We start from the raw sequence: 23910 nt of genomic DNA, 5'->3' as shown, positions 1-23910 counted from the left end.
GCCCAGGCTGCTGGTCAGCTTCCTAGCTGGCTCTAAATGGGAGCAGAAGGTCAGATTAGAGACACCTGAATTCCCTTCCAACTCCAGTTTTTTTAAAAGTAAAGAGCTGAGCAGTTAGTGAATGACTAATCTTAAAATATTGATACTTTTTTTTATCACCTGTAAGCTGTAGTTTCTGAAACAACATGTTGAACATCCCAGCTACCACTCAGCAAAACTGACAGGAAATATTTCTTAGCTGTGGAAGGCAGGCTGGATAAAGGGATACTGAGCACCTGTGTGCTGACATACAGTGTACTCATGCTATCTGTAAAACTTTTTCCCTTGCAGTGATGCCATCCGGGAGAAGATGAAGAAAAACTACCTGTCAAATCCAAGTTACAACTATGAAATTGTAAACAGAGCATCACTGGCCTGTGGACCTATGGTGAAATGGGCAATTGCACAGGTAAAGTCAGCTTGAGGAAGCAAAGGCAAGGTGAAAAGAGTGAGCCAGAAGGCACATAGCAATGTCTAAAGGTTCTGAATTTGCCTTATCTCAGTAAATATTGCAAGCTATTTTGCTTCAAAGAAATGGGGTAGATGGTTCAGATGAATGCTTATGGGATATACAGTGACATGCCAGAGAATTACTGGCCAGTTGTGATACAGCCTCTGCACTGAAAACTTCAGGTTTACGATGAACACTGGTGGATACTTTCTGTATGTGATGTTATTCTACAGAACAGGACAATTCTCCACTGGACAATGCAGTGCAGTCCTCTTAATGAAGACTGCATTTGTCTTGCCTCAGAGTAGGACACTCTCAAAGCAGTCTTTTTAGTTTCCTAAAGGAATAGGCTTTGGGAATCTTTCCCCAAGAGTGAGATACCCAAGAGTGATTTTACTTGCCTGTTGGTGTTCCAATACAGCAAAGTTCTTGACTCATTAAGACTCTGCCTGCTTGGAATGGCATGATCTGGAGAGACTGTATTTAACTTGAATCTTGCCAATAGACCCTGTCCTAATTGTTCTGTGGCTTAGCTTTATTCATTTCACTGCTAAGAAGGGCAGATGAGCACAGTACTGGCATGAACACTCCATTGAATATTTATGTAAAACAATGGTGTGCACTTCTTAATGTGGTCTGAACCTTTTGAATGCTCTGTAAATCTACAGAGCAGTACAAGGATCTTGCAAGAAGCAATTAATTATGTTTCTGTGCTTAGTTTAAGCTAGAGTCCTACAGACTGATAAACAATACTAAGTTTCTCTTAAGTAGTTATTAATTCTTACACAGGTCAGAAGTACTTAAATTTAAAAAGATGCAGTTGGTAGTATACAATGCTGTGGTTCCTGTTAACATGTCATTTTAGAAAGTGTAAAGATTCTTTTTATCATTTGCAGCTAAACTATGCTGATATGTTGAAAAGAGTGGAACCTCTACGCAATGAACTGCAGAAGCTGGAGGATGATGCCAAAGACAACCAACAGAAAGCAAATGAAGTAGAGCAAATGATTCGTGATCTTGAGGCCAGTATTGCCCGTTACAAAGAAGAATATGCAGTGCTGATTTCAGAAGCTCAAGCTATTAAGGCAGACTTGGCTGCTGTAGAAGCAAAAGTAAGATTTCATGTACCAATAATTTTTCGTTCTTTAATCTTTGACAGTCCAAAATTGAATCCTTCTTCGAATCTGAGAGTGGACTTGGTTGCTTCCTCTCTGCAGTGCATTTGAACTGTTTCATCTCTGGGTGTTATGAGGCCTCTCAAGAAACCTGTCTGGAGTTAGAGAAATCCCAAATTATATTGCTACTTGGTTAACAAGACAGTTCTCATAAGATTTAAAATATGTGGAAAGCCTTTGAAAACAGGCATGGATGTAGTGGGATTATAATGTCTTAACTGGGCTTCAAGGAGAGGAGTGTGGATTATTCTATGTACTTGATCTCATCATTAGTACGTTACTACTGTACTAGTACTTACCACTTTTAAGTTCCTCAAGGTAACAGAATAAATTAAATTTATTAGCACTGAAGAACCTCAAATTTAATCTCATTCTGAGCTTTTAAGTTTAACTTGGGCCTTTAGTCAGAATTTAAGTGTTCTGAGAGACTTGAAATATAAGAACATTTCATCACCTAAAGAATCTACTTCACCACTTATTTCTAGGTAAACCGTAGCACAGCTCTTCTGAAGAGTCTTTCTGCTGAACGTGAAAGATGGGAGAAGACAAGTGAAACTTTCAAAAACCAGATGTCCACCATTGCAGGAGACTGTTTACTTTCAGGAGCTTTTATTGCCTATGCTGGCTACTTTGATCAGCAGATGCGTCAGAATCTGTTCACTACGTGGTCTCACCATTTGCAGCAAGCAAATATCCAGGTAAAGATACAGTCATGATAAGCTAACCATACATGGATTTACTGCAGGAGTTAAGCTTTAGAACTGGTAGGTAAAGAATGGAGCTGTTGGAAAGCTGTTGCAGCTTTGTAGAGCTGCATTTACTTAAAATGTCTTCACCAGCTGGTTGGAGAAGGTCAAGTTAAATATTACCTGTGTTTGCTTCCTGCAGTTCCGCACAGACATCGCAAGGACCGAGTACCTTTCCAACGCCGATGAGCGGCTGCGCTGGCAGGCGAGTTCTCTGCCTGCAGATGACCTGTGCACAGAGAATGCCATCATGCTCAAGCGCTTTAACAGGTACTTCCTTCTAAGATGTGAAGTTCTCAAGCAACATTCTCGCAACAGGCAGGGTTTGCACCTATTGAATCACAGTAGCTCCTTCAAAGCACTGTTTCACTGGGGTGTGAACCTCTAATGTTCCTAAAAGCATCTCAAACTTGTGTAAACATAAAAATCTCTCATTCACCTTTGCTTGCCTTTTGTGTTATGCTTAGCTGTTAAAATAAGTTGGCTTGAGCCATTTTGTTATTTGAGCTATTTTGTTGCTCAAATACAAACTTGCTTTTTAAAACTGAAGTGAGTCATTGAACCTGCCTCAAATTAGTGAAAGAATAAACAAGGTTTTAGAGTTGAGACTAATAATGCAATGTAAATTCATAAAACTGCTTAGACACTGTCTGCAGTCAAAATCTAAATAATGAAAGTGTTTTATTTTTAACTTAAGGTATCCGCTGATCATCGATCCCTCTGGGCAAGCTACAGAGTTTATCATGAATGAATATAAAGACCGTAAGATAACTCGTACGAGCTTCTTGGATGACGCTTTCAGGAAGAACTTGGAGAGTGCCTTGAGATTTGGTAACCCACTTCTAGTTCAGGTTAGTGGCATGATCTTGTAGAAGCTATTTAAATTCTTGAATTCTGTCCTGTGTATTAGAAAAGTTTGTTGTTCTCTTAGTAACATGCAAGTGACTTTATTTTCAATTTACAATTTAACAAGCAAACTAATGATACATATGGTGTTAATCCTGAGAAGAATTAGTGAGTTACAAAATCAAAAGAAGGTATTTCCTTTTCCACCATTTCAAGATCAAATTCTTTTATCTTGAATTGATCTTTCCATACTATAAAATGACTTGCAACCTGTCTATCTGTTCCTTTGTTTTCATGTGCTTTCCCTAGTCACAGATAATGGCAACTAATATTGTTCATTATCTAGAATTAAATCTACTCAGAGTATCAGGGAGAAATTTCAGTAATATGAAGAAACAGGCAACTGTAGGAATAATTGACTTTCACTTGAAATGGGTATGTTTTTCACTTCTTAGTATGGAAATGGAAGAGATCAGTAGCTGTTGCTTGTGCTGTTTAGAATAGGGTTTACATGCAGTAGAGCTAACAAAATTACAGCCATTAATAATAATTCTCTTCTCTACCTGTGAGGCTCAACTGCACATCTAAAGTGCAAATACTTTCTGAACGTGATCCCTATTCCAAACCAACTGCCAATTGTTTGCATACCAGAATTTAAGGTGCTGTTGGACTGGGAGTTTTAGCTTGAGACATTTGCCATCAATCTTTAACTCATCTGTCTTTCTAGGATGTGGAGAGCTATGATCCAGTTCTGAATCCAGTTCTGAATCGTGAAGTCCGAAGAACCGGAGGCAGAGTTCTGATTACTCTGGGAGACCAAGATATTGATTTGTCACCATCCTTTGTTATCTTCCTTTCCACCAGAGATCCAACAGTAAGTAAAATCAAAAGCTGTCCTGTTTGTAGAAATGGCATGTGAAGAGAGCTGAGAAATTTTTTTCATGTTTCCCGTGACAGGTTGAATTCCCACCAGACCTCTGCTCTCGTGTTACATTTGTGAACTTCACAGTAACTCGCAGCAGCTTGCAGAGCCAGTGTTTGAATGAAGTCCTGAAAGCTGAAAGACCAGATGTTGATGAAAAACGCTCTGACCTCCTCAAGCTTCAGGGTATGTTTACCAAAATTAACTTCCTCCTGTTCTAAAAGAATACAGTGCGTGTACTCTAGAAGTACACGGTGAAATGTCTTCATACTCTTTTCAGGATGCCCAATGGCAAAGTACATACAATTCACATAATTCTTTAACATATCTGTACAATGTGACTTTTTTTTCTTCTAACTAAGGTGAATTTCAGCTGCGCTTACGTCAGCTGGAAAAATCCCTACTACAAGCACTTAATGAAGTGAAGGGACGTATCCTGGATGATGACACCATCATTACTACGCTTGAGAACCTGAAGAAGGAAGCAGCAGAGGTTACCAGAAAAGTAGAAGAGACTGATATTGTCATGCAAGAAGTAGAGACTGTTTCCCAGCAGTACTTGCCTCTTTCTACAGCTTGCAGCAGTATCTACTTTACTATGGAGTCACTGAAACAGGTAGGTTGAGTTCTTTCTATCAGGAGCTTTGAGTGTTTAAAGCTAAATAGGCCCTGCCCAATATTCCAGTTTGGTAGGCATACTCTGTTGGTTATCAAACAGCAGGATTGTGGAGAGAAAAAATAAACTCTCTTCTCTTTCAGATACATTTCCTGTACCAATACTCCCTGCAGTTTTTCTTGGACATCTATCACAATGTCTTGTATGAGAATCCAAATCTGAAGGGAATTACAGACCATACTCATCGTCTCTCAATCATCACAAAGGATCTCTTTCAGGTTCAGTTTTTTAATTAATAAATGTAATTCTTTAATGATTTTGAAGGGTCAGAGTTTAAAGCTTCTTACGCTACTCCTCTGTTTTGTTCTTAGGTGGCCTTCAATCGAGTGGCACGTGGCATGCTGCACCAGGATCACATAACGTTTGCCATGTTGTTGGCCCGGATCAAACTGAAAGGCACTATTGGGTAAATGTTTCTTTTCTTGCTTCACTTCAGTTGAAAAAGGGGGGGCTGTCTTGAAGGCATCTGGCTAAAATCTTCTTTTCCCTTAACATTAGGGAGCCTACATACGATGCAGAATTCCAGCACTTCTTGAGAGGGAAGGAGATTGTACTGAACACTGCATCTCTCCCCAAAATCAATGGTTTGACTGTAGAGCAAACAGAGGCAATGATGAGATTGAGCTGCCTTCCTGCATTTAAGGACCTGGTTTCAAAAGTTCAAGCTGATGAGGTGAGTGTTGGTTAGGGTTTGTCTCTCCACTGAACTATCTTGTTAAGCTTTTCAGGTGTCTGCTTGAAGAGCTTCATGCTTACAAGTAAGCTCTCCTGCTGTGGAAAGGGAAGTCCTAAAGATTAACTAGCTGTAGTTGTGGAAATGAATGTTCTTACTTCCTTTGTGACCCAGCTGTGAAACTTGTAAAGACCAGCACTGTTTATCATTCAGAAACAGTTTCACCATTCATCTGGCTTTGTAGTTGGCCAGCTTTGGTTCTCATGGTAGCAGAAAGTGTGACACTGCATATCTTTTGCTGTGTCACTGTTGTGTGATAATTATGCAGCAGAGGGGAGCAGCCCCAGCCATACATAACTTCGTTATGGTAGGCTCTTGGACGTGTCTATGTGGAATCAATTTGGACAGTACTCAGCTGCTGAACACTGCACCTTCTCCTGACTGAAATGTTCAAAGAATAATAAATACATCTTTGTCTTGACTGTGAAACTGTATGTCACAAATTATGGCCATATCTTAAATAGCACCTGTTTGGTTTGCCCTTCCTAATTTTTATATTAGAAGTTGAATTCTCTTTACTACATCTAATTTTTCTCAAACTGTTCAGCCTGGGGTAAAATAGCATACAGCTTGGCCTGGGACTTGATAGAGATCTGTAGAATCGGGGGTGCTGGAGGCTATCAGTGAAATGAAACATATCAGTGAAATGATTTGGCACATCTAAAGATAGGATAATAGACAAAGTGTATTTTACATGTCCTTGCTGTACTTTTCTGATATCTTGAAACTCAACTTCAGGTTTTTTGCATATTTTTTTTTCAATACAGCAATTCTGCATCTGGTTGGATAGCAGTTCCCCAGAACAGACTGTACCATACCTTTGGACTGAAGAAAAACCTGCAAGTAAGTGAAGATGCTCTGTTGCCCATATCAGTCGTGCTGTACTGATCTAAGCAGTTACTATGATTTTAAAAGCAATCTAACGTAGAATTTAATTTTGGACCTTAATGGTTGACAAAATCATAAAGTTGGGATTGTAGAAGGACCTCAAGTCTAGTGGGTTTGGTTCCGGGTTTGGGGTTTTTGTGAGGTTTGTTTGTTTTCACTGTATTTTTTAAACCAAATGGTTCTAAGGAGTAGTTACTACACTGGGTTGTTGCACCTTAACCTGTGATCTGGTCTTCCACTGAGGACGAAATGTAATTCTACAGTCTCATTAGATTGATTGCACAGTAGTTTGGATTAACTTTAGTCATTGCCAGTCTGGAGATAGCTCAATACTCTAAAAAGCTCCAAGACACAGAGGAATGGGCTGGTCTAAGTGTAGTGTTTGGACCTGCAGTTGTACCTAAGCATGAAGTCTTACCTCTTGCTACATTAGTTGTCAGTGCTAATTTTTTAGGAGTGAGAACTTGAGAGTAACTGTTGCCCTTCAGTTCATCCCCCATCTCATAGGTAATTTTAGGAAGTGTTTGCTGCCTTTGATCATTCCAGGCTCATTCTTGTAGCTTTTTAAACTAAGGATTCTCAGCTTGTTTTCACTAGCTGGTTATTAAAGCTGCTGGATTATTAGCTGAAGCAGCTCTAGGTTATCTGCTCTATCCATGCTAGACAAGTGTATATGACTTCAAAGTCTAGCAGAAGAGGAGATTATTTTGTGAGTGAGAAGATGTGAAAAGATCTGTTTTCCCTGGAAATTAAAATCACTCATGTCAATAATTCTAGCCTGTAGATTTTGTAAACCAGCTGAAGCTGCTAATTTTTTTCAGTTGTCAAGAAACAGAATATAAGCATTTCAGTAAAAAGTTGCATCAGACCTTCCAAAAAGATAATTAACTTTCTAAATACGTAGTCTTCAGAACAAGATGGGGAGAAATTGAGTGGAGAATTGAAGAGAGGAGGGTGTTGAGAATGGTTTTTTTACCTGTCCATCTAATCCTGTCTCCTCTTTCCAGCTCCCATTGGACAGGCCATTCATCGCTTGCTTCTGATCCAGGCCTTCCGTCCGGATCGTTTGCTGGCCATGGCTCATACCTTTGTTTCAACAAACCTTGGAGAGTCTTTCATGTCCATTATGGAGCAGCCTTTAGATTTGACACACATTGTGGATACGGAGGTAAACCACTTGTTTTTAAAATGCTTAGTGCCACCTTGCATGAGTTCCACAGTGAGTTAAGCTATCCAATTAATATTTCTTTCACTTACCTTTCTCTGGCATGAGGAGTGGATTGTTTTTCTTTTTTTTAAAGTAAAACTAAGCGTTACATAATGGTTTTAGTTGTACAGAAGGAGGAAGCACTGAGCTTTCTGTATTCTCATATTTATGTAGTGATTGATTCATATCCTCTTCAACTTTTTGGAGCGCAGGTGAAACCAAATACCCCTGTGCTGATGTGTTCAGTGCCTGGTTATGATGCCAGTGGTCATGTTGAAGACCTTGCAGCTGAGCAGAATACGCAGATTACTTCTATTGCTATTGGTAAGAGCATACCTTATTTCAACATCTAAGCATAAATGAAATTGTTAGCAGTAAGAGATTTAGCAACCCTTCTCTCTTTTAGGTTCTGCTGAAGGGTTTAACCAAGCAGATAAAGCAATAAACACAGCAGTGAAATCTGGAAGGTAAGTTTCATTTTCAGCTAGAATACAGCCTAGTAGAAAGGTAAAAGACGGATGTTAGCTACTGGTTAAAGACATAAAACTGTGAGCAAAACAAAAAAGTAGGCCTGTCTTTTGAATTTAAGCTTGTAATAACAAGCACATAGGTATACGTCTTCTCTTTAAACATTTTCAGGAGAAGTAGGTTTTACAGTACATAGTAACTGATTCTATTTAGAAGGCAAGTTAAAAAGAGGGAGGAAAATCTTTAGCATTGGTACATTCTGTTACTCTTTGTGATGATCACAGCCAGGATCCATAAGCTGTTCACTAAAAAGCACTTGTTCTCTTTCAAAAATGCACAGATGGGTAATGCTGAAGAACGTTCACCTGGCTCCTGGCTGGCTCATGCAACTAGAAAAGAAACTACATTCCCTGCAACCCCATGCTTGCTTCAGACTCTTCCTTACCATGGAGATTAATCCAAAGGTAACACTGATTTAAAATTTGATTAACTGGTTTGGAGAGCTAAGAGTGCTCCCCAGGGAAGGTTCTCTCATGACTGCCTTTCTGCAGTAAAGAAGAGGGAAAATCCACACCTGTCAGGGCAGTTATTAGCCTTGCTTTCTGATAACTGAATTGTAGCTGTAAACTTCATAGTTTCTTTTGCTGATTCCCCTAACCTCCAAAAGAAAGGCAGTACTTCACGTGCTCACCATGGGGTTTTGAAGCTGATGCAAACTGTGCTGGGATTTAATTAAGTGAAGGCTAAAGCAGATGGATTTGAGCTTGTTGATCTTCTCTAGGTGCCAGTGAATTTGTTACGTGCTGGCCGAATCTTCGTGTTTGAGCCTCCTCCTGGTGTGAAGGCAAACATGCTGAGGACTTTCAGTAGCATTCCAGTTTCTAGGATGTGCAAGGTGAGACTGTGGTTTTGTCTTGATGAAAATAAATGGAAAAACCTGTCTGTTGAAATCTTACCTTAGATGGTAAATCCTCAGATACTAAGATGCACCTGAAGTGTTTTTTCTCTCCTCTCTCAATAAAGTAGTAGTTGCTTTTTCTGTTTGGTAGAATGTATTCAGTTTCAGTAACAATCTAGCATTAAATCTGATACTTTCTAGTCTTTTGGCGGGCTTTGGTTTCATCACTTCACTTGAGTAACAGTTGTTTGGTTTTGTGTTGTTTTTTTTCTCCCCACTTCTAGTCTCCAAATGAGCGTGCTCGTTTGTATTTCCTCCTTGCCTGGTTCCATGCCATTATCCAAGAGCGCCTGCGCTATGCTCCTTTGGGTTGGTCCAAGAAGTATGAGTTTGGAGAATCTGACCTGAGATCTGCCTGTGACACAGTGGATACCTGGCTGGATGATACAGCCAAGGCAAGTACTGTTGTGTACTTAGGCACAGGTAACAGATTACTTTGGATCGTCACTGAAACAGTCAGTTCTGGAAGAATTAGGGAAGTTAAATGAATAGGCACAAAAGACCTGTTGGAAATTCAATAATTGTTTCCTGCTAATTATAGGGTCGCCAAAACATTTCCCCTGATAAGATCCCCTGGTCTGCACTGAAGACACTGATGGCCCAGTCTATCTATGGAGGTCGTATCGATAATGAATTTGATCAACGTTTGTTAAACACTTTCTTGGAACGTCTGTTCACTACCTTAAGTTTTGACAGTGAATTCAAACTGGCTTGCAAGGTTGATGGACACAAAGATATTCAGATGCCAGATGGAATCAGGTAATCATTTTTTCCTTATCCTGATCTCTTAAATACAACTTTTTTTTAATTAGAAAACTGCACACAAAAAAAACCAAAAAACTATAAACCAAGCACATAACCTGTGTTTCTGTGCTGTGTAAACATCTGTCTCAGGCAAAGCATTCCCTTGGCATTCTAGCAGAGGAAAGCCTTTAATGAATATTAAAACTCTGCCTTGCAGGCGTGAAGAGTTTGTGCAGTGGGTTGAGATGCTCCCAGATACACAAACACCATCATGGCTGGGACTGCCAAATAATGCAGAGAAAGTTCTTCTCACTACACAGGGTAAGTCCAGAACTTCAGCAATGTCTTCCATGGATTACCAGGCTACCATTTTAACTAAGAAGCAGAAGAGAAATACAAATTTTGCTTAAGAGTTGATAGCTTTCTCCTTCTTCCTCAACAGTTTTTGAGTAGTCCAAAAACTGACCAGGAGCCTGTGAATCAAGAAAGCCAGTTACATTTAGTCTTCCAGGTGGCAAGCTCCTATCTTGATTCTGGAAAACTTTATTGGAAGCTTCTGGAGCCACCTACAGCTGGGCAGTTCTGAATCTTAGGTCTAGACTAGGAATAATGGAAAGTCCTGGTTCTTGCATATAGCAGGATGTTTTAATCTTGGTGCCACTGCTTCCTCTAACAGCAAATCTTCTGTTTTAGGCATAGATATGATCAGTAAAATGCTGAAAATGCAGATGCTGGAGGATGAGGACGATCTGGCTTATGCAGAAACTGAGAAGAAGACAAGAACTGATTCTACATCAGATGGACGCCCAGCCTGGATGAGAACACTGCATACCACAGCCTCTAACTGGCTTCACCTTATTCCACAAACTCTAAACCATCTGAAGCGGACTGTGGAAAACATTAAAGTAAGAGCTGTGTTCTATTTAACATGGGCATAGGAAAAGCACAAATTCAGGTGCACTGTGATTTGCAAGTACCAATTACACTGCTGAGGGGCCAGTGGGACCTGTATTGATGCTGAGTGCCATAGCCATGTAATGACCTGCTGAGTTTCTTGACATGCTCCTAAAACCTGGTTTATGTCTTTTGGGTAGTATTTGAAGAAATGCAATGGCAAACAGTCTAGCCAGGCAGTCTGCATTTATTATTCAACTGTGAATTCTACTTCCGTGCTTCTCCAAGGGTGAGAAACAGTTGTAAAACAGTTTCTGCGACCACTTTCTGCACCACAGGCTGCATCTTTGTGTTCGCTACTTGTAGTCACAGTGTCACTGCTCTGCCCACCCAGAATTTGAGCGTTGTCTTTCATAGCAGTTTTCCAGCAAGAGCTTTGATCTGCAACTTTGAATGTTTTGACCATCAGGATCCTTTGTTCCGGTTCTTTGAGAGAGAGGTGAAAATGGGAGCTAAGCTGCTCCAGGATGTTCGTCAGGACCTGGCAGATGTGGTTCAAGTGTGTGAAGGGAAGAAGAAACAAACCAACTATTTGCGTACACTGATAAATGAGCTGGTGAAAGGTATGGGAATTCAAATTAGCCTCTCCCGGGGCTCTTTGCTTCTTGCACTCTGTAACAGGCTGCTGTGGTCAGCAGCTTTAAAAAAACAACAAAAATGGTAGAAAAATGTGGACAGACTTTGCCATTTGACACAAGTAATAGTTTAAGTTGAGCATAAAATTCCCTTTGGTTTGGCATGAGACTTCCAGTTGAGGTTGATAATAGCCTAATAAAATTAGGCTATAATAATATAATAGTTAGGCTTTAATAATAATATTATTAGGCTTTTTTGTACAATTTGTATTATTAGCAGCTTAATTTCTAGGCTGAAATATTACTAAATTCTCTCAGTTTCTGACTTGGGACATAAGAAAGTTATTTATACACCAAATGAGTAGTATTGATTCTATAAAATCTTCTGAAAATATTCAAGTTCTCTCAATTTCTGTTTAAAGATTGTACATACATACGGAATTTTCACAGACATTACAACACCATGTTGTAATACATGGTGATTTGAACAAAAGCATTTTCTGAAACACGGATAATTGACCTCCTCAGTTTTTTCTAAAGAACTCAAACCTTCATGCAGAGTTGAAGATTAGGTCTTGCTGTGTGTAACTGCAGCTGCCCTTGAAGGGTGTCTGTAAGTGCGTGGCATTTTAAATACAGAGCAGACCTGGAGGCCATTTGCTCTGTAATCTTTGAAAGTGCTTTCACTCACTGAAGAGCTTTATAAAATAGAGGTTGATATTCCAGTCAAGTCTTTAGACTTTCAATATAGTGTGTAATTTCAACGTGTATATGAGCAAAACTTAATTCTAATCACATCTTTGTAGGTATTTTGCCTCGTAGCTGGTCTCATTACACAGTGCCAGCTGGTATGACCGTTATCCAGTGGGTGTCTGACTTCAGTGAGCGCATTAAACAGCTCCAGAATATTTCCCAGGCAGCTGCATCTGGTGGAGCAAAAGAACTGAAGGTACCTTGTGCTGACTTCTTGGGGTTATTGGTGGAGCTGTGGAGCTGCTTCCTGGAGTCCTCACATCGGGACTTCTAAATAGCTCCTCAGTGACTGAGCTTGGGTCAGTGTTCTCTGCGATGTCTGTATATGCTGCAGAGCATCTCCTGATTGCAGCGTGATGAGGCTTAGCAGGCTAACTGCACAGAGATCAGAGGGAGCATTAGTACTGTGGAACAACAGGAGACAAAGCCTTAGAGCAAAAAGCTTCTTAGCAGTTACACCGTGTTCCAGTAGTAGCAGGAACATTTTAAGGGTAAATAGAAGTATTTATAATAGTCATTAATTAATACTACAGCTGAAATATTTTTTTTCCCTATATTTTCCCCCTTAAATAGAACATCCATGTGTGCCTGGGTGGCCTGTTTGTACCAGAGGCATATATTACTGCTACAAGACAATATGTTGCCCAAGCAAACAGTTGGTCCCTTGAAGAACTCTGTCTTGAGGTCAATGTTACAACTACCCAGAACGCAGTCCTGGATGCCTGCAGCTTTGGAGTCACAGGTAAACTTAGCTGAAGGAAGGAACTTCTAGTATTAAATGGGCTGTGTCAAATGGAAAAGATGCTGTTGTTGCAGAAGTTAATACACACTTCCTGAAAGTATTTTCAGATTAGTTTGAGGTTAGTTATTAGGGAAGTACTTAAAATGCTAATAAATCTTAAGTCTGGGGTCAGTATATATTGAAGTGGTATTGCATAGTGTATCACTTACAACCTCTTCATTTTGCAATATGAAATACTTTTGATTTAGTGGACGTAGCCCTTAAATGATGCAGAGGAGACAGCCTTTGGATGTATGAAAGCTTGCAGAACTCTAAACTGTATTGCAATTTGCAGGCCTGAAGCTTCAGGGAGCTACATGCAGTAACAACAAGCTGTCGCTTTCGAATGCTATTTCAACTGTCCTACCCATTACACAGCTTCGCTGGATCAAGCAGACAAATGCTGATAAAAAAGCAAATGTTGTAAGTATTGATGAAAATATTTAGTTATCCCTAGCAGTTTTTTTTCCTGAGGCTTTACGGATACTTGTACCAGGCACAAAAAATCAAATTGGTGTTCTCTAATTACTTGTGGTGTCAGTTGGCATCTGATTTCAGGACTAGCAGCAAACAGACCTAGTGTTGACCATGTCTTTCCTTTGTAGATAGATAAAAAGGAGAGGCATCCAAAAATGCTGTTCAAGTCAAAACCTCAAATTTATACCTATAGCAGCATCTGTGAATTTATTAAGCCTTGGGGGTTTTTTTCTCATATTTTGGGTACTGAGTTATCTGAGACTAAATTCCCATCTCATTGGTACCATGTAGTTGTTACAGAAACCTGTGACACTCTTCAGCTGTCTTACAGAACTCTCCTATATTCATGTTTCTCCCCAGGTTACTTTGCCAGTTTATCTGAACTTTACTCGTGCTGATCTGATTTTCACCGTTGACTTTGAAATAGCCACCAAGGAAGATCCCCGCAGCTTCTATGAGCGTGGTGTTGCTGTTCTCTGCACTGAGTGAACAAATTTGTTTTCACTGGTTAATGCTATAGTAAGTGTCAGTCTTCTATGTAGTGCTCACCTGTACTTCTGTAATCAGGATAGGTTAGCAGAGGGATTTGTGTCAGGTTGGCTGGAAAGGGGATGGTGCATTGGGAAGCTGATAGGCCAGAGAGATTTCTTTGAAGGAAATTTGAATGAGCTTTTTAGATGGTTGTTGGTAGATGTGATATTTGATGGATTATGTTATATTAAATAAAATATATAGCAAAAATTTTGACTGTCTATTTCTGTTAATCTAATTCTTAGTGATGGTTTTTGGCCTGGAAAACCTGTACCTATGGTCTTTCCAGAGAGTAACTATGAATTGCTCTTCAAGCTAACGTCCAGTAACAGGAATCTTGTAAGTCTGTAGTGTAGTAAGACACAAAGCCTGCTGTCTGCTGTGATAATTCAGGCCTTTGCCTTAATTATTTGCAATGGACTGGGTCATACTTGAAGTCACCTGCTGCACTACATTGAGAAGCTGGAGCATCCTGAACTAAACTTTCCATTGATCACAGAGCTTCCTCTTTCTCAAAATGCTTTTATGGTGAAATATGTCTCCAGATTCATGTCTCAGTAACCCAAGAGGAGGCTATTAAATGCTTACACAAGGAGTTACAATATTATTTGAGACTCTCACATGTGACCAGCTGTTACTAAATTAGGGAAGATGAGAGTTCCTGCTAATTGCTCAGGTTGCTGTAATGGTTTGAGCATTTGCTTGCTTTTTCTGATCCTGAATTTGTTGGCTTTCTGCCCATCCTCTCAGAACAGGTGTCCTCTCTGAAGTGGCTAAGTGTTCAAAGACATATATGAAGACTAGAAAGCTGTGTACCCACAATCTCAAAACAGAAATCCTGGGAACCCCTTCCTTCAGTGATTGCTCCTATGAAAGCAGTGACTTTTATAAGCTCTAGTATTTTTCTGTGATAAGGAGTTCTATGGCACACCTGTGCTGGGAGGAAAAATTGCCATCTCAGCCTGCCTCACATACTTGTTTTGGTCAATGCTTGCTGTTTATTAAATCAGAATTCTTCTGTCTGCCCTCTCCTTATTGCTTTGCAAAATTAATCTCTGAGATTGAACTGCCCTGGCTCATTTTGTTACCTTACAAAGTGTGAATCCCAGAGCAGTGAACCACGTAATCTTTGTGCAGTTCTTAGCCAGTCATGAGGAACTGAGATGAGAACTACATACATCATGATCCAAGATGAGCTGTAAATGTAATGCCTTTGCTTTGTTTCAGCCTCAGTGAGAGACTTTGCTTTCCAGCACCAGAGTGTGTCTGGGACTGGTATCACTGCCTCCAGCATTGTTCCAATTACATTGTACAGAAAAAAGCAGCTCGTGCTAGCAGCAGGCTCTGGGTACCAGCTGCAGTATGAAGTATTAGCTTAAAACCAGAGCTGTTGGCAGCTCCAGTGAACATGGACCTTCCTTTCAGCAACTGCTCATAGGCCTGGGCTGTGCTACCACTTACAGCTACTATTAAAACTCTGCCTAAACCAGCTCCACCTATTGGCAAATGCTGATGGGGAGATCAATAGGCTCAAGGACCCTAGAGCTTGAGCTTCCCCAAACTCTTCAGCTTTTTTATGTTAACTTCTGCATTAGGCCTGAATTAACAAAAGGTGCAATTTCAGTTCACAATTTAATCCACATCTGGAGTCTCCTACTGAATAAACACATTCCAATGATACTGTCCCATGGGGCTTACCTTTCCATTTACTTCTCTCCTGTCTTGTTTCTTCCATGCTGTGTGAAATAGCTGCTTTAACTGAAATCCACTTTAGAGTTTTTGGCTGCAGTTTGAAAGTCAGGGGGATTCAGTTTTATTTAGCTGATGAGGCCAAGAGCTAGGTATCTTAATAGCCAGGACTGAAAATGAGGGGCTTGGCTGTGGGACAGTGTTGTATTCTTAAGCTTTTCTCAAGTCTTCATTCCAGAGAGATCTGTAGCCTAGTTGCAGTACACACAAATCCAGAGCTGCAAGTGGTTGGTTGTTGGTTTGTTTGAAGTTTTTTCAATTTAATTCCATTTTCACTGGAGCAGTCTTTGTCTTTGGAGACATGAAGGGGCAACTACAACAGCTCCTGTCTTTGGGCAAAGGCCTCTGAAACTTACTGTTAGACCACATATGTTCCAAGCTGATTAAAAACCATTTCCAGCTGGAGGACTAAGGATGAAAGAAAAGTTGCTTTAATAAAATAAATACACAGGTGGAAGGGTGCAATGCTAGCAGTTAAGTAATATTTTAAGTGGCTTTCCATCTTATGAAAGAAACTGGAAACTAAAAATCTCTGCCCATTGTACAAAACAAATGCTTTCACAAGTTACTGGTACTAACATCTCTCAAGCCATCATTATACTTTCATAGTTAGTAGTTCCCCTCCCACACAAATGGACTAACCCAGATCCTAAACCTGATTAAAGAAGTTGTCGTACAGGAGAAGGAAACCAGAGACAGTTTTTGCTCCCTAACTGGCTTCCCATCTGTGGGCGCCGCTCCTGCAGCTCCTGAATGATTGTTTTTACTAAGAAGCCCTGAGCTAATCTATTGCACATTACAATGTAAACTGATCTGGCAGCACACAGAAACTGCCCAAAACATTGGTCCAGTGAGGTAGGAGCAGCTGTGGTAACAGCCAGGAGACAATTTCTCCCCCTTTGAAGGATAAAATAAATGCTGGATTGCCAGCAGTTGCAGTCAGTTCAGCGTGATGCAGTTCAGCTGCTGGTAGTCAAACCTGAATCATTCACCACTCCGAGGGAGGTCAGACACAGCGGGAGCCAAACTCACATGAAGCAGGTACCAGACAAGCTGTAGCTATGGAAAGCTAACTGCAGCCAAGGGATCATTCTTCTTTCCCTCCTTGCTAAACCCCTGGCAGTGCTGGTGAAATTACACTGAAACTGAGCAGCTGCCTCCGGGTACTGCACACAGGAGGTGGGCACCCAGCTTGTCTGTCATGCTGTGGATATACCTTTGCTAACTTACACTGGAATTGACACACATCTTGTTTGAGTCCATTGTTCAGCTGGATCTCAGAGCTTACTGTACAGTGCAGTGCACTTGTAACAGGCCTGAGGCAGCCTGTTTAGCTCAGGTACACACTCTGCAAAATAAATCTCTGCCAGAATGATCCTTCAGAACAGTGTCCAATGATTTATTCATCCCTTAGATTAAGTTGCACGGAATTTCTTTATTTTTTCACTTGCATCCTCTGGAGCAGGAATCCCTTGTTTTCTTTTAATGATGGGCTGCTCGGCCATTGTGCCATCACAGAGAGCTGCGAGCAGGGGCTGTGGAGCAGCCTCAGCCAGGTTTGCAGGCAGATCCATGGAGACTGAAGGGTTAACAATCATCGGTAAGGCATGGGCAGGTGTCAGCCCCGCGGGGATAAATGCTTCTGTGGCTGGAGGCTGCTCAGGTGATGGCAACAGATCCTTCTGGAGGCCAGGAAGCTCTGGGGCTGCTCTACAGTCATTTACTGCCTGAACTTGACTGGCATTCAGAGGATTAGGGAAGGATTCTTCATCTTCTGAAGTACCAACATCCCCCAAAGGCATTGCTTTTGAGGCACTGTTTGTCCATGGTGCATCCTTTATACCACAGTCAGTTTGAACAGATGTGTCTTCTGAATCACCATCATAAGGATCTAAAAACTAAAATAAACATCTCTAAACATGGTGGATGATTGTTTGTCCTTAAAAAAAAACAAACCAAACAAGATGCAGCATACAATGGACTTTAAAATCCCTTTCAACCTAAGTCACAGACTTACTGTGGAAGCTTTTCTGTTTTTCCACACACTCCTACCTCTATTTTAGTTTATGGATGCTACACAAAAAACTGTAATACCCAAAACCTACTTGTAGTCCCCTGGATTCCTTTGCTTTCTTGAGTCCTCCAGCAAGTGGGCTAGGCACAACCTATTTAAGAGACGTTAACAAAGGTTTATAAGGTACTTTCCCGTAAGTTACCAAACAAAAAAACAGAGTAGGTGGAAGTCCTGGGGAAGAGGAAGTCAGATTGTCACTTTGCTAAAAGACAATAAAAAGCGTGTCTCAGTCTAACTTTTAAATGTTTGGTAAAGTTAACCTAAAATAGAGCTATGGTAAGTCATAGTGCACTTAAAGCATTGCACTAAAGAGAACAATGAGTGATTACATACCACCAGAAAACAAACCAAAACAGCACTTAAATAATAATAGTCAGGATACAATTTAGACAGTTTCCCTCCCACTCAGGTCCCTTTTTGTTCTTTCACACGGGGATGATTTGTATTCCTGAAATAGCTCTTAGAGTCTGGGCCTATTAATTTAAAAATAAAAGCCATGTAGGGAGACTCCCTTTAGGAAAGCAAACCTCAGGTACCAAGTCTCACAAAGGGAAAGAAGTTAACAGCAAGGAAGGTGGGGAAGTTCTGGAAAAGGATCCACAGCAGGTGCTCAGAGAACAAACACACTGCAGCTTCCAGTGGGAAGGGGGAGAACTGAGCACAGCTGAGGCAAGGCAGGGCTCAGGAATCTGGGCTCAACAGGAAACCAAAGGCTTTATCAACGGAGCTCAAATCAAAGCCCATTTGTGACCATGTAGTCTTGTGCTGCTTCAAGAACAGAGACATCCCCACAAAGCCCTTCTGCTTCTCCAAAGAGCACAGAAATCCTCCAGTCCTGGCCTGGGACCTGCCTCATGACCCTCTGTGAGAGCAGCCAGCTCTTTCTTCAGGCTGGGACCAATGCAAGCCCCTCATCCACCCTACCCAGCCATCACACAGCTGGACTTCCACCCTGGTTTCCCCCAGGAGAACATGGACAACTCCAGCCTTGCCCTGACCATTCTGGAAGGTGAAGTGATGGCAGATTCCTGACAGGCAGCTTCTCCAAGTCACAAAGCACAGGGTTTCACATGGACCAACAGTGAGCATTAATTCCAAAGAGTTTTACCTACAAATTAAGTATTTTGTTCTCCACTCCAGCATCAGGTCTTTTTTTCATCAGCACTGAACACACAGGTTTGACAGAACAACATTCAAGAAGTTACCAATATCCATAACTAACTGCCACAGCAACAGAGCTGCTTTTAATCTCCTCCAAAAGGGACAGTCAGAAGGTAGAAGTCCTCTAAACCAGAGCTGTAGAAATCCCACTGGACCACAGCTGCTGAAAGCTGACATCCAGAAACAGCCCAGGTCAGCACTTTCTTAGCATTTGTCTGCTTAAAACACTGTCCTGCCTCATCCCCCTAGAATCAACTTTTTAAAAGTTTGTAACAGTTATAAGAAAGAGCCTGATGGAAAGAGTAGTACTGGGTTTGGAGATGCTCTGGATTTTTTTCCCAGTTGCAAAATTAACAACCCCACAAAATGCCTTGGTTGCTCCCTACTGAGGCTGAAGGAAGAGCTGGATACACATCAGGGAATCACATCACCATGAGAACCCTTCAGAATCAGTCCTTACCTCCACCCTGGATTCAGACTCGGACTCTGTGCTTGACTCCACGGTGCACTTCTGCTGCAGAGGAGGAAGGGAAAGAAATGGCACTCAAAGCAGAAGCTACTGCAGCTTTAGGCTGAAGCTGAAGTTCTAGTACCAGCTGTAGGTGCTGAGTTTCTCCAAAGCTTCCCCATCTGAAACCAGCTAGTCTTTCCAAATATCCCACAGTTGTGCTGGTTGGGTTGTACAAGTGAGGCATAAGGGGAAAATAAAAACCTCTCTTATCACTCCTCACCCCAAAAACACAAAGGGAAGCAGTCCAGAACCTGCCTTGCACTTGCTAAGAATATTTACTCAAGGCTCATGAGTAACTTTACAAAACATTTTTTAGTTTCCACTGTGATTCTGTTTGTTTCTTTGCATTTGGTGGCCCTTCAGTTCATAAATGTAACTGTACATGAATGACTCAAAACACCCTCCTTTTTTCTAAAGCTCTTGCTTAGAAAGAGACTTACAAATAAACATCTCCCCGCATCCCCAGAGGGTAGGACAGAAGTAGAGGAGTTGCCTCCATCCCTCCCATTTAAATTAACTGATCCACACCTGTTCTTCATGCACTCTTTTCCAGCCCAGACAGCTGCACCATCAGGCCAAGAGCAAACCAACAAACACTTTCTGAATTGTATTTTAATAGGGAGGCAGAGAAGCAGCAATTAGAAAAATTACCATGTATTTTCGTGCCAGTCTTTCTACGCAGTCTGGGCCTTTAACAGAATCCTCCTTTTCCTGAGCATCTACTGAAACAGGTAGAGGAATAGGAGAGCACATTAGAGAAAACCTTCCCTGAGATAAAACGCCCAGACACAGCTATTCCCCTTATGCTAGAAAAGTTGATCAGTCCTTCACATAGCCTGTGTTAAGCTCTCAGTCAAAGGCAGCTTTTGTTCAAAACTAAGTAAGAAGCAGCCACTGTCTTCTACCACAACAGGATTTCATTCATTGGTCCTTCATGCAGGATTAGGAAAATATTACTTTTTTTAAAGAAGCTTATACCCAACCATAGTGGGATTTTTTTTTTTTTTTTCTTTTAGGCACGACAGGTTTTCTGAATCCCTAAAGAAGTATTTGTGTTCAAGATACCCAACCAGACTAGAGAGGGATAAATGCAAAGCTGTGCCACAAGCCAGCCCTCTGTTCCAGTTCCCCACTCCCAAAACTCAATCCCTGTACACTCGCACATCCCCCTCCACCTGGAGGGCTCTGTCAGGGGCTCCCTCCCTTCCATACCCTCCATGGCCCGCCCGGGCTCCCTCCCTTCCATACCCTCCATGGCCCGCCCGGGCTACCTCCCTTCCATACCCTCCACGGCCCGCCCGGGCTCCCTCCCTTCCATACCCTCCATGGCCCACCCGGGTTCCCTCCCTTCCATACCCTCCATGGCCCGCCCAGGCTCCCTCCCTTCCATACCCTCCATGCCCTCCCAGGTTCCCTCCCTTCCATACCCTCCATGCCCTCCCGGGCTCCCTCCCTTCCATACCCTCCATGCCCTCCCAGGTTCCCTCCCTTCCATACCCTCCATGCCCTCCCGGGTTCCCTCCCTTCCATACCCTCCATGGCCCGCCCGGGCTCCCTCCCTTCCATACCCTCCATGCCCTCCCGGGTTCCCTCCCTTCCATACCCTCCATGGCCCGCCCGGGCTCCCTCCCTTCCATACCCTCCATGGCCCGCCCGGGCTCCCTCCCTTCCATACCCTCCACGGCCCGCCCGGGCTCCCTCCCTTCCATACCCTCCATGGCCCGCCCGGGCTCTCTTCTCTTCCTCCGCCGCTGCCTCTTCCCAGCCGAGGCCATCCCGGCCCAGCCCCTCCCGCCTCTCCAGCTTTATGTGCTGGGCCCGGCCGCCAGCGCCTCCACCCTCACGCAGGTCCCGCTCAACCTCCTCCACCTGGGCAGCTGCTCCTCCAAGAAAGAGGGAATGGAGCGAGAAAACTCCCTGAGTGAAACCTCCCATGAAAGAAAGCCACTTGTGCCGCTGCACGGCTCCTCTGCAGCAGCGCCACGTGGGGCCTGCACGCCTTTAGCCGCTACATTTCCCAAGTGTGCATATAAAATACACATATATTACATATATATATATATACACATTTAAAAGCACACACATCCAGCTCGCCTGGTTGGCAAAGATGTGACACTTCCCTTCTGCTCTCACCAGCTGATTTTCTGGAGCCCCGTTTCCCTCACAGGACCCTCACACTGGCAGTCATCAGTCGAGGGGATCCCCCCTCTTCCCTCCGGAGGCAGCAAGGCGATCAGAGATGTTTCTTCCTGGGATTTCCTGGAGCAGATGATCTCCCCTGCAGCAGAGGGACAGTTGCAGCTGGACACACAAAGCTTTCTGACCATCCTTCTTAATCACTTACAATCCAGCACAGCAATTTTATTGTTTTTAAATACCAGGCACAGGGGTTTTTTTTCAGAGTTATTGGAGAACTATGGATCAGGTCTATTTTTCACAAAGTAGATCTGATTTGACCCTTTAAAAGCCACATCTCCATTCCCTTTCTTCTTGTTCTTTTTATAGGAAATGAGGAACTATCTTTACTTTTTTTTTCCAAATCAAATTCCTTTTCTTCCCATTATCTCCTTCTTAGATGGCTTTCTGGCATCTTTCTGCACAGTGCAGAAGGTACTACTGTATGAAAACCTCAGCAAAACAAACATCTTATTCTAAAGCCAGCAGCGGGTTGTTGCTCCAAAATGGCACCAGGAACAAGTCCCAGTGGGGGTGACAGTGACAGCAGCTGTACCAGGAGCAGCCCACAAGCCTTCACCCCACTTCTGCCTCCAGCTGAGCTAGACCCTGCTGCTTACACCTCTTCTCTTCCCAGACACGTCTTTTCATCGCCTTACTTTCTCTACCCAGACTAAACCCACACGATGATTATTACCCCCTCTCTTCAGAATCTCCAGCATTTTCAAAACACGGCAACCAAGAGCCTCACTCAACACCCCACAACACCTCCCACCACTGAAGCGGGAGCTCAGAGGCTGTTAGTGCCTGCAGCACCAGCTGAGCTGAATGAGCACAAATGAACATCGTGCTTCACCCAGACACAGCCTGGGAGTCCTTACTCCCACAAAAGCCTGCCCAAAATGAGCTGTGGATTCCTTACAGGCAGCAGCTGCTAGCAGCAAGGCCCGGGCTCCGTGGATCAGCTGGTCTGCCAGGGGCTGCAGATGAAATGGGCGAGCACAGCCCAGGGCTCCCGCAGCACCTCTCCCTTTGCCCTTCTGGGCAGGGCCAGGCAGCAGCTAGGGTCACACAAGAGAATTCCACGGGAGATCTCGGGTTCCACCTCCCAGCACACGCACTGGCGCCATCGCTGAGCCCTGCGGCTGCAGTGTGAACGGGGAGTGGCCCGAGGCTCAGAGAGGCGCAGCAACGCTCGCTGCAGGGCTCATTCCCACCATCTCCCGCTGCTCAGCGCTCTGCCTCTCCGCCTCACTCTCGGCCCTGCACAGAACTTGTGCCAGCCCCAGCAAGCTCTGAGCTCCCTCGAGTCCAGGCTTTCTTATGGTCTGGCTGCTCAGTGTAATGCAGGGAATGACTCAAAAACACCCGACACATTCTCAGGGCAAGAAATACCTGAGATGGCCCGTAAGTTTCACCTGAATTATTCTCTTAGAGATAAACTAGTTTTCAAGAGAGGTTAAGACTTGTGCCATCCCTGACCAAGTGGAAAAGTCTTTAGCATTGCCACTGTAAATTTTAAATCCCAGTGTTTATGATGGTATTTTCACTTTTTTTTTACACATTATGGAAGATCTTGTAAAACAGATTTTAATCACAAGTCACACATACCTTTCAATCTCCCTTAGCTTCGATACACTATTGAATCAATTTTTTGACACTGAGGTCTTGAAACAGTAACTTAAAGCTCACTGAAATCAGCCCTCCTGGTAACTTCCAACACTAAACATCACAGAAGGAAGCCTTTTCCTCCTGATCATTGCTTGTCACCCACACACCAAACTGAATACAAACCAAATACTGTGCACACATTAGAAACTGTAACTCCCTTTCTGCACATGCCATGTTTGTTTTCACAGCAGCAGTACATCCATCACTGAGGGGTGGTGATGGAACAAACAGCTCCTGCCGAGGCACAGGGACACTTGAATTCAAAGCACATCTCAGTCCCCAGGCAGGGCTGCGGGGAAACCACAGCTCCTGCCTCGCTGTACGAGGAAATTATGTCCTTGGTTTGACAATGCTTTTCACTGACATGCAGGTACCAGCCTCTTATGCAGACTTCTATGAGGTAACCATTAATTTGAAATTATTTGGAACATTTCATGTCATGATACAGAATGTGATGTGTGAAAGACAAATGCCCCACTTGTTACACACATTCCACCTTCAGCACTCGTGTAATCAGCATTGAAGTAACTGATTTTCACATCCCATCTTTGAAAAAGAATTCAGATCTGGAACCACGCAATCACCTCAGTGTAGTCAACTGAGACGAACACCAGCTTGAATTCCTCAGGTTGCAGCATATCCACT

General features: G+C 42.7%; 2 protein-coding genes across 10 annotated transcripts in view; one reads left to right on the top strand and one right to left on the bottom strand.

Moving 5' to 3' along the window:
• DYNC1H1 (dynein cytoplasmic 1 heavy chain 1) overlaps positions 1–14134 on the top strand; it is a 45059-nt gene extending 30925 nt beyond the window's left edge. The window contains exons 53-78 of the mRNA XM_040066731.2: positions 331–448; positions 1387–1602; positions 2151–2363; positions 2554–2681; positions 3109–3262; positions 3985–4131; positions 4215–4365; positions 4542–4795; positions 4939–5073; positions 5167–5261; positions 5354–5528; positions 6356–6431; positions 7484–7644; positions 7896–8007; positions 8090–8150; positions 8492–8615; positions 8933–9046; positions 9334–9504; positions 9651–9868; positions 10071–10174; positions 10547–10758; positions 11217–11370; positions 12189–12331; positions 12709–12877; positions 13212–13339; positions 13754–14134. Coding sequence (XP_039922665.1) covers positions 331–448; positions 1387–1602; positions 2151–2363; positions 2554–2681; positions 3109–3262; positions 3985–4131; positions 4215–4365; positions 4542–4795; positions 4939–5073; positions 5167–5261; positions 5354–5528; positions 6356–6431; positions 7484–7644; positions 7896–8007; positions 8090–8150; positions 8492–8615; positions 8933–9046; positions 9334–9504; positions 9651–9868; positions 10071–10174; positions 10547–10758; positions 11217–11370; positions 12189–12331; positions 12709–12877; positions 13212–13339; positions 13754–13882 — 3862 coding nt within the window. The 3' untranslated portion in view covers positions 13883–14134. The remainder of the gene's footprint in view (positions 1–330; positions 449–1386; positions 1603–2150; positions 2364–2553; positions 2682–3108; positions 3263–3984; positions 4132–4214; positions 4366–4541; positions 4796–4938; positions 5074–5166; positions 5262–5353; positions 5529–6355; positions 6432–7483; positions 7645–7895; positions 8008–8089; positions 8151–8491; positions 8616–8932; positions 9047–9333; positions 9505–9650; positions 9869–10070; positions 10175–10546; positions 10759–11216; positions 11371–12188; positions 12332–12708; positions 12878–13211; positions 13340–13753) is intronic.
• Positions 14125–22394, bottom strand: LOC120753903 (uncharacterized). 9 transcript variants are annotated; one of them, XM_040066733.2, is made up of 7 exons: positions 22292–22394; positions 21553–21697; positions 21131–21296; positions 20071–20141; positions 19369–19422; positions 17779–17838; positions 14125–17571 (listed from the first exon to the last, which is right to left on the bottom strand). In XM_040066733.2, the coding sequence occupies exons 3-7, from the start codon at positions 21192–21194 to the stop codon at positions 17089–17091; spliced, it is 732 nt and encodes a 243-aa protein (XP_039922667.1). In that variant the 5' UTR covers positions 21195–21296; positions 21553–21697; positions 22292–22394; the 3' UTR covers positions 14125–17088. The 9 variants fall into 9 exon arrangements, with proteins under 9 accessions (XP_039922667.1, XP_039922669.1, XP_039922668.1 ...); XM_040066735.2 differs by having other exon boundaries at positions 19369–19419; XM_040066734.2 differs by having other exon boundaries at positions 20071–20138.
• Positions 22395–23910: the final 1516 nt, after the last annotated feature.

This window comes from Hirundo rustica, chromosome 6 (genome assembly GCF_015227805.2).
Source record: "Hirundo rustica isolate bHirRus1 chromosome 6, bHirRus1.pri.v3, whole genome shotgun sequence".
Classification (NCBI taxonomy): domain Eukaryota; kingdom Metazoa; phylum Chordata; class Aves; order Passeriformes; family Hirundinidae; genus Hirundo; species Hirundo rustica.
This window is presented reverse-complemented; position numbering and strand designations above follow the sequence as displayed.

Coding starts and splice junctions, on each gene's coding strand:
- LOC120753903 (XM_040066733.2), bottom strand. CDS start 21,194: ATGGCCTCGGCTGGGAAGAGGCAGCGGCGGAGGAAGAGAAGAGAGCCC. Junction 19,423..20,070: donor GACTGGCACGAAAATACATG/GTAATTTTTCTA, acceptor CCTCCTCTGCAG/CAGAAGTGCACCGTGGAGTC. Junction 17,839..19,368: donor AGTCTGAATCCAGGGTGGAG/GTAAGGACTGAT, acceptor TCTCTTAAATAG/GTTGTGCCTAGCCCACTTGC.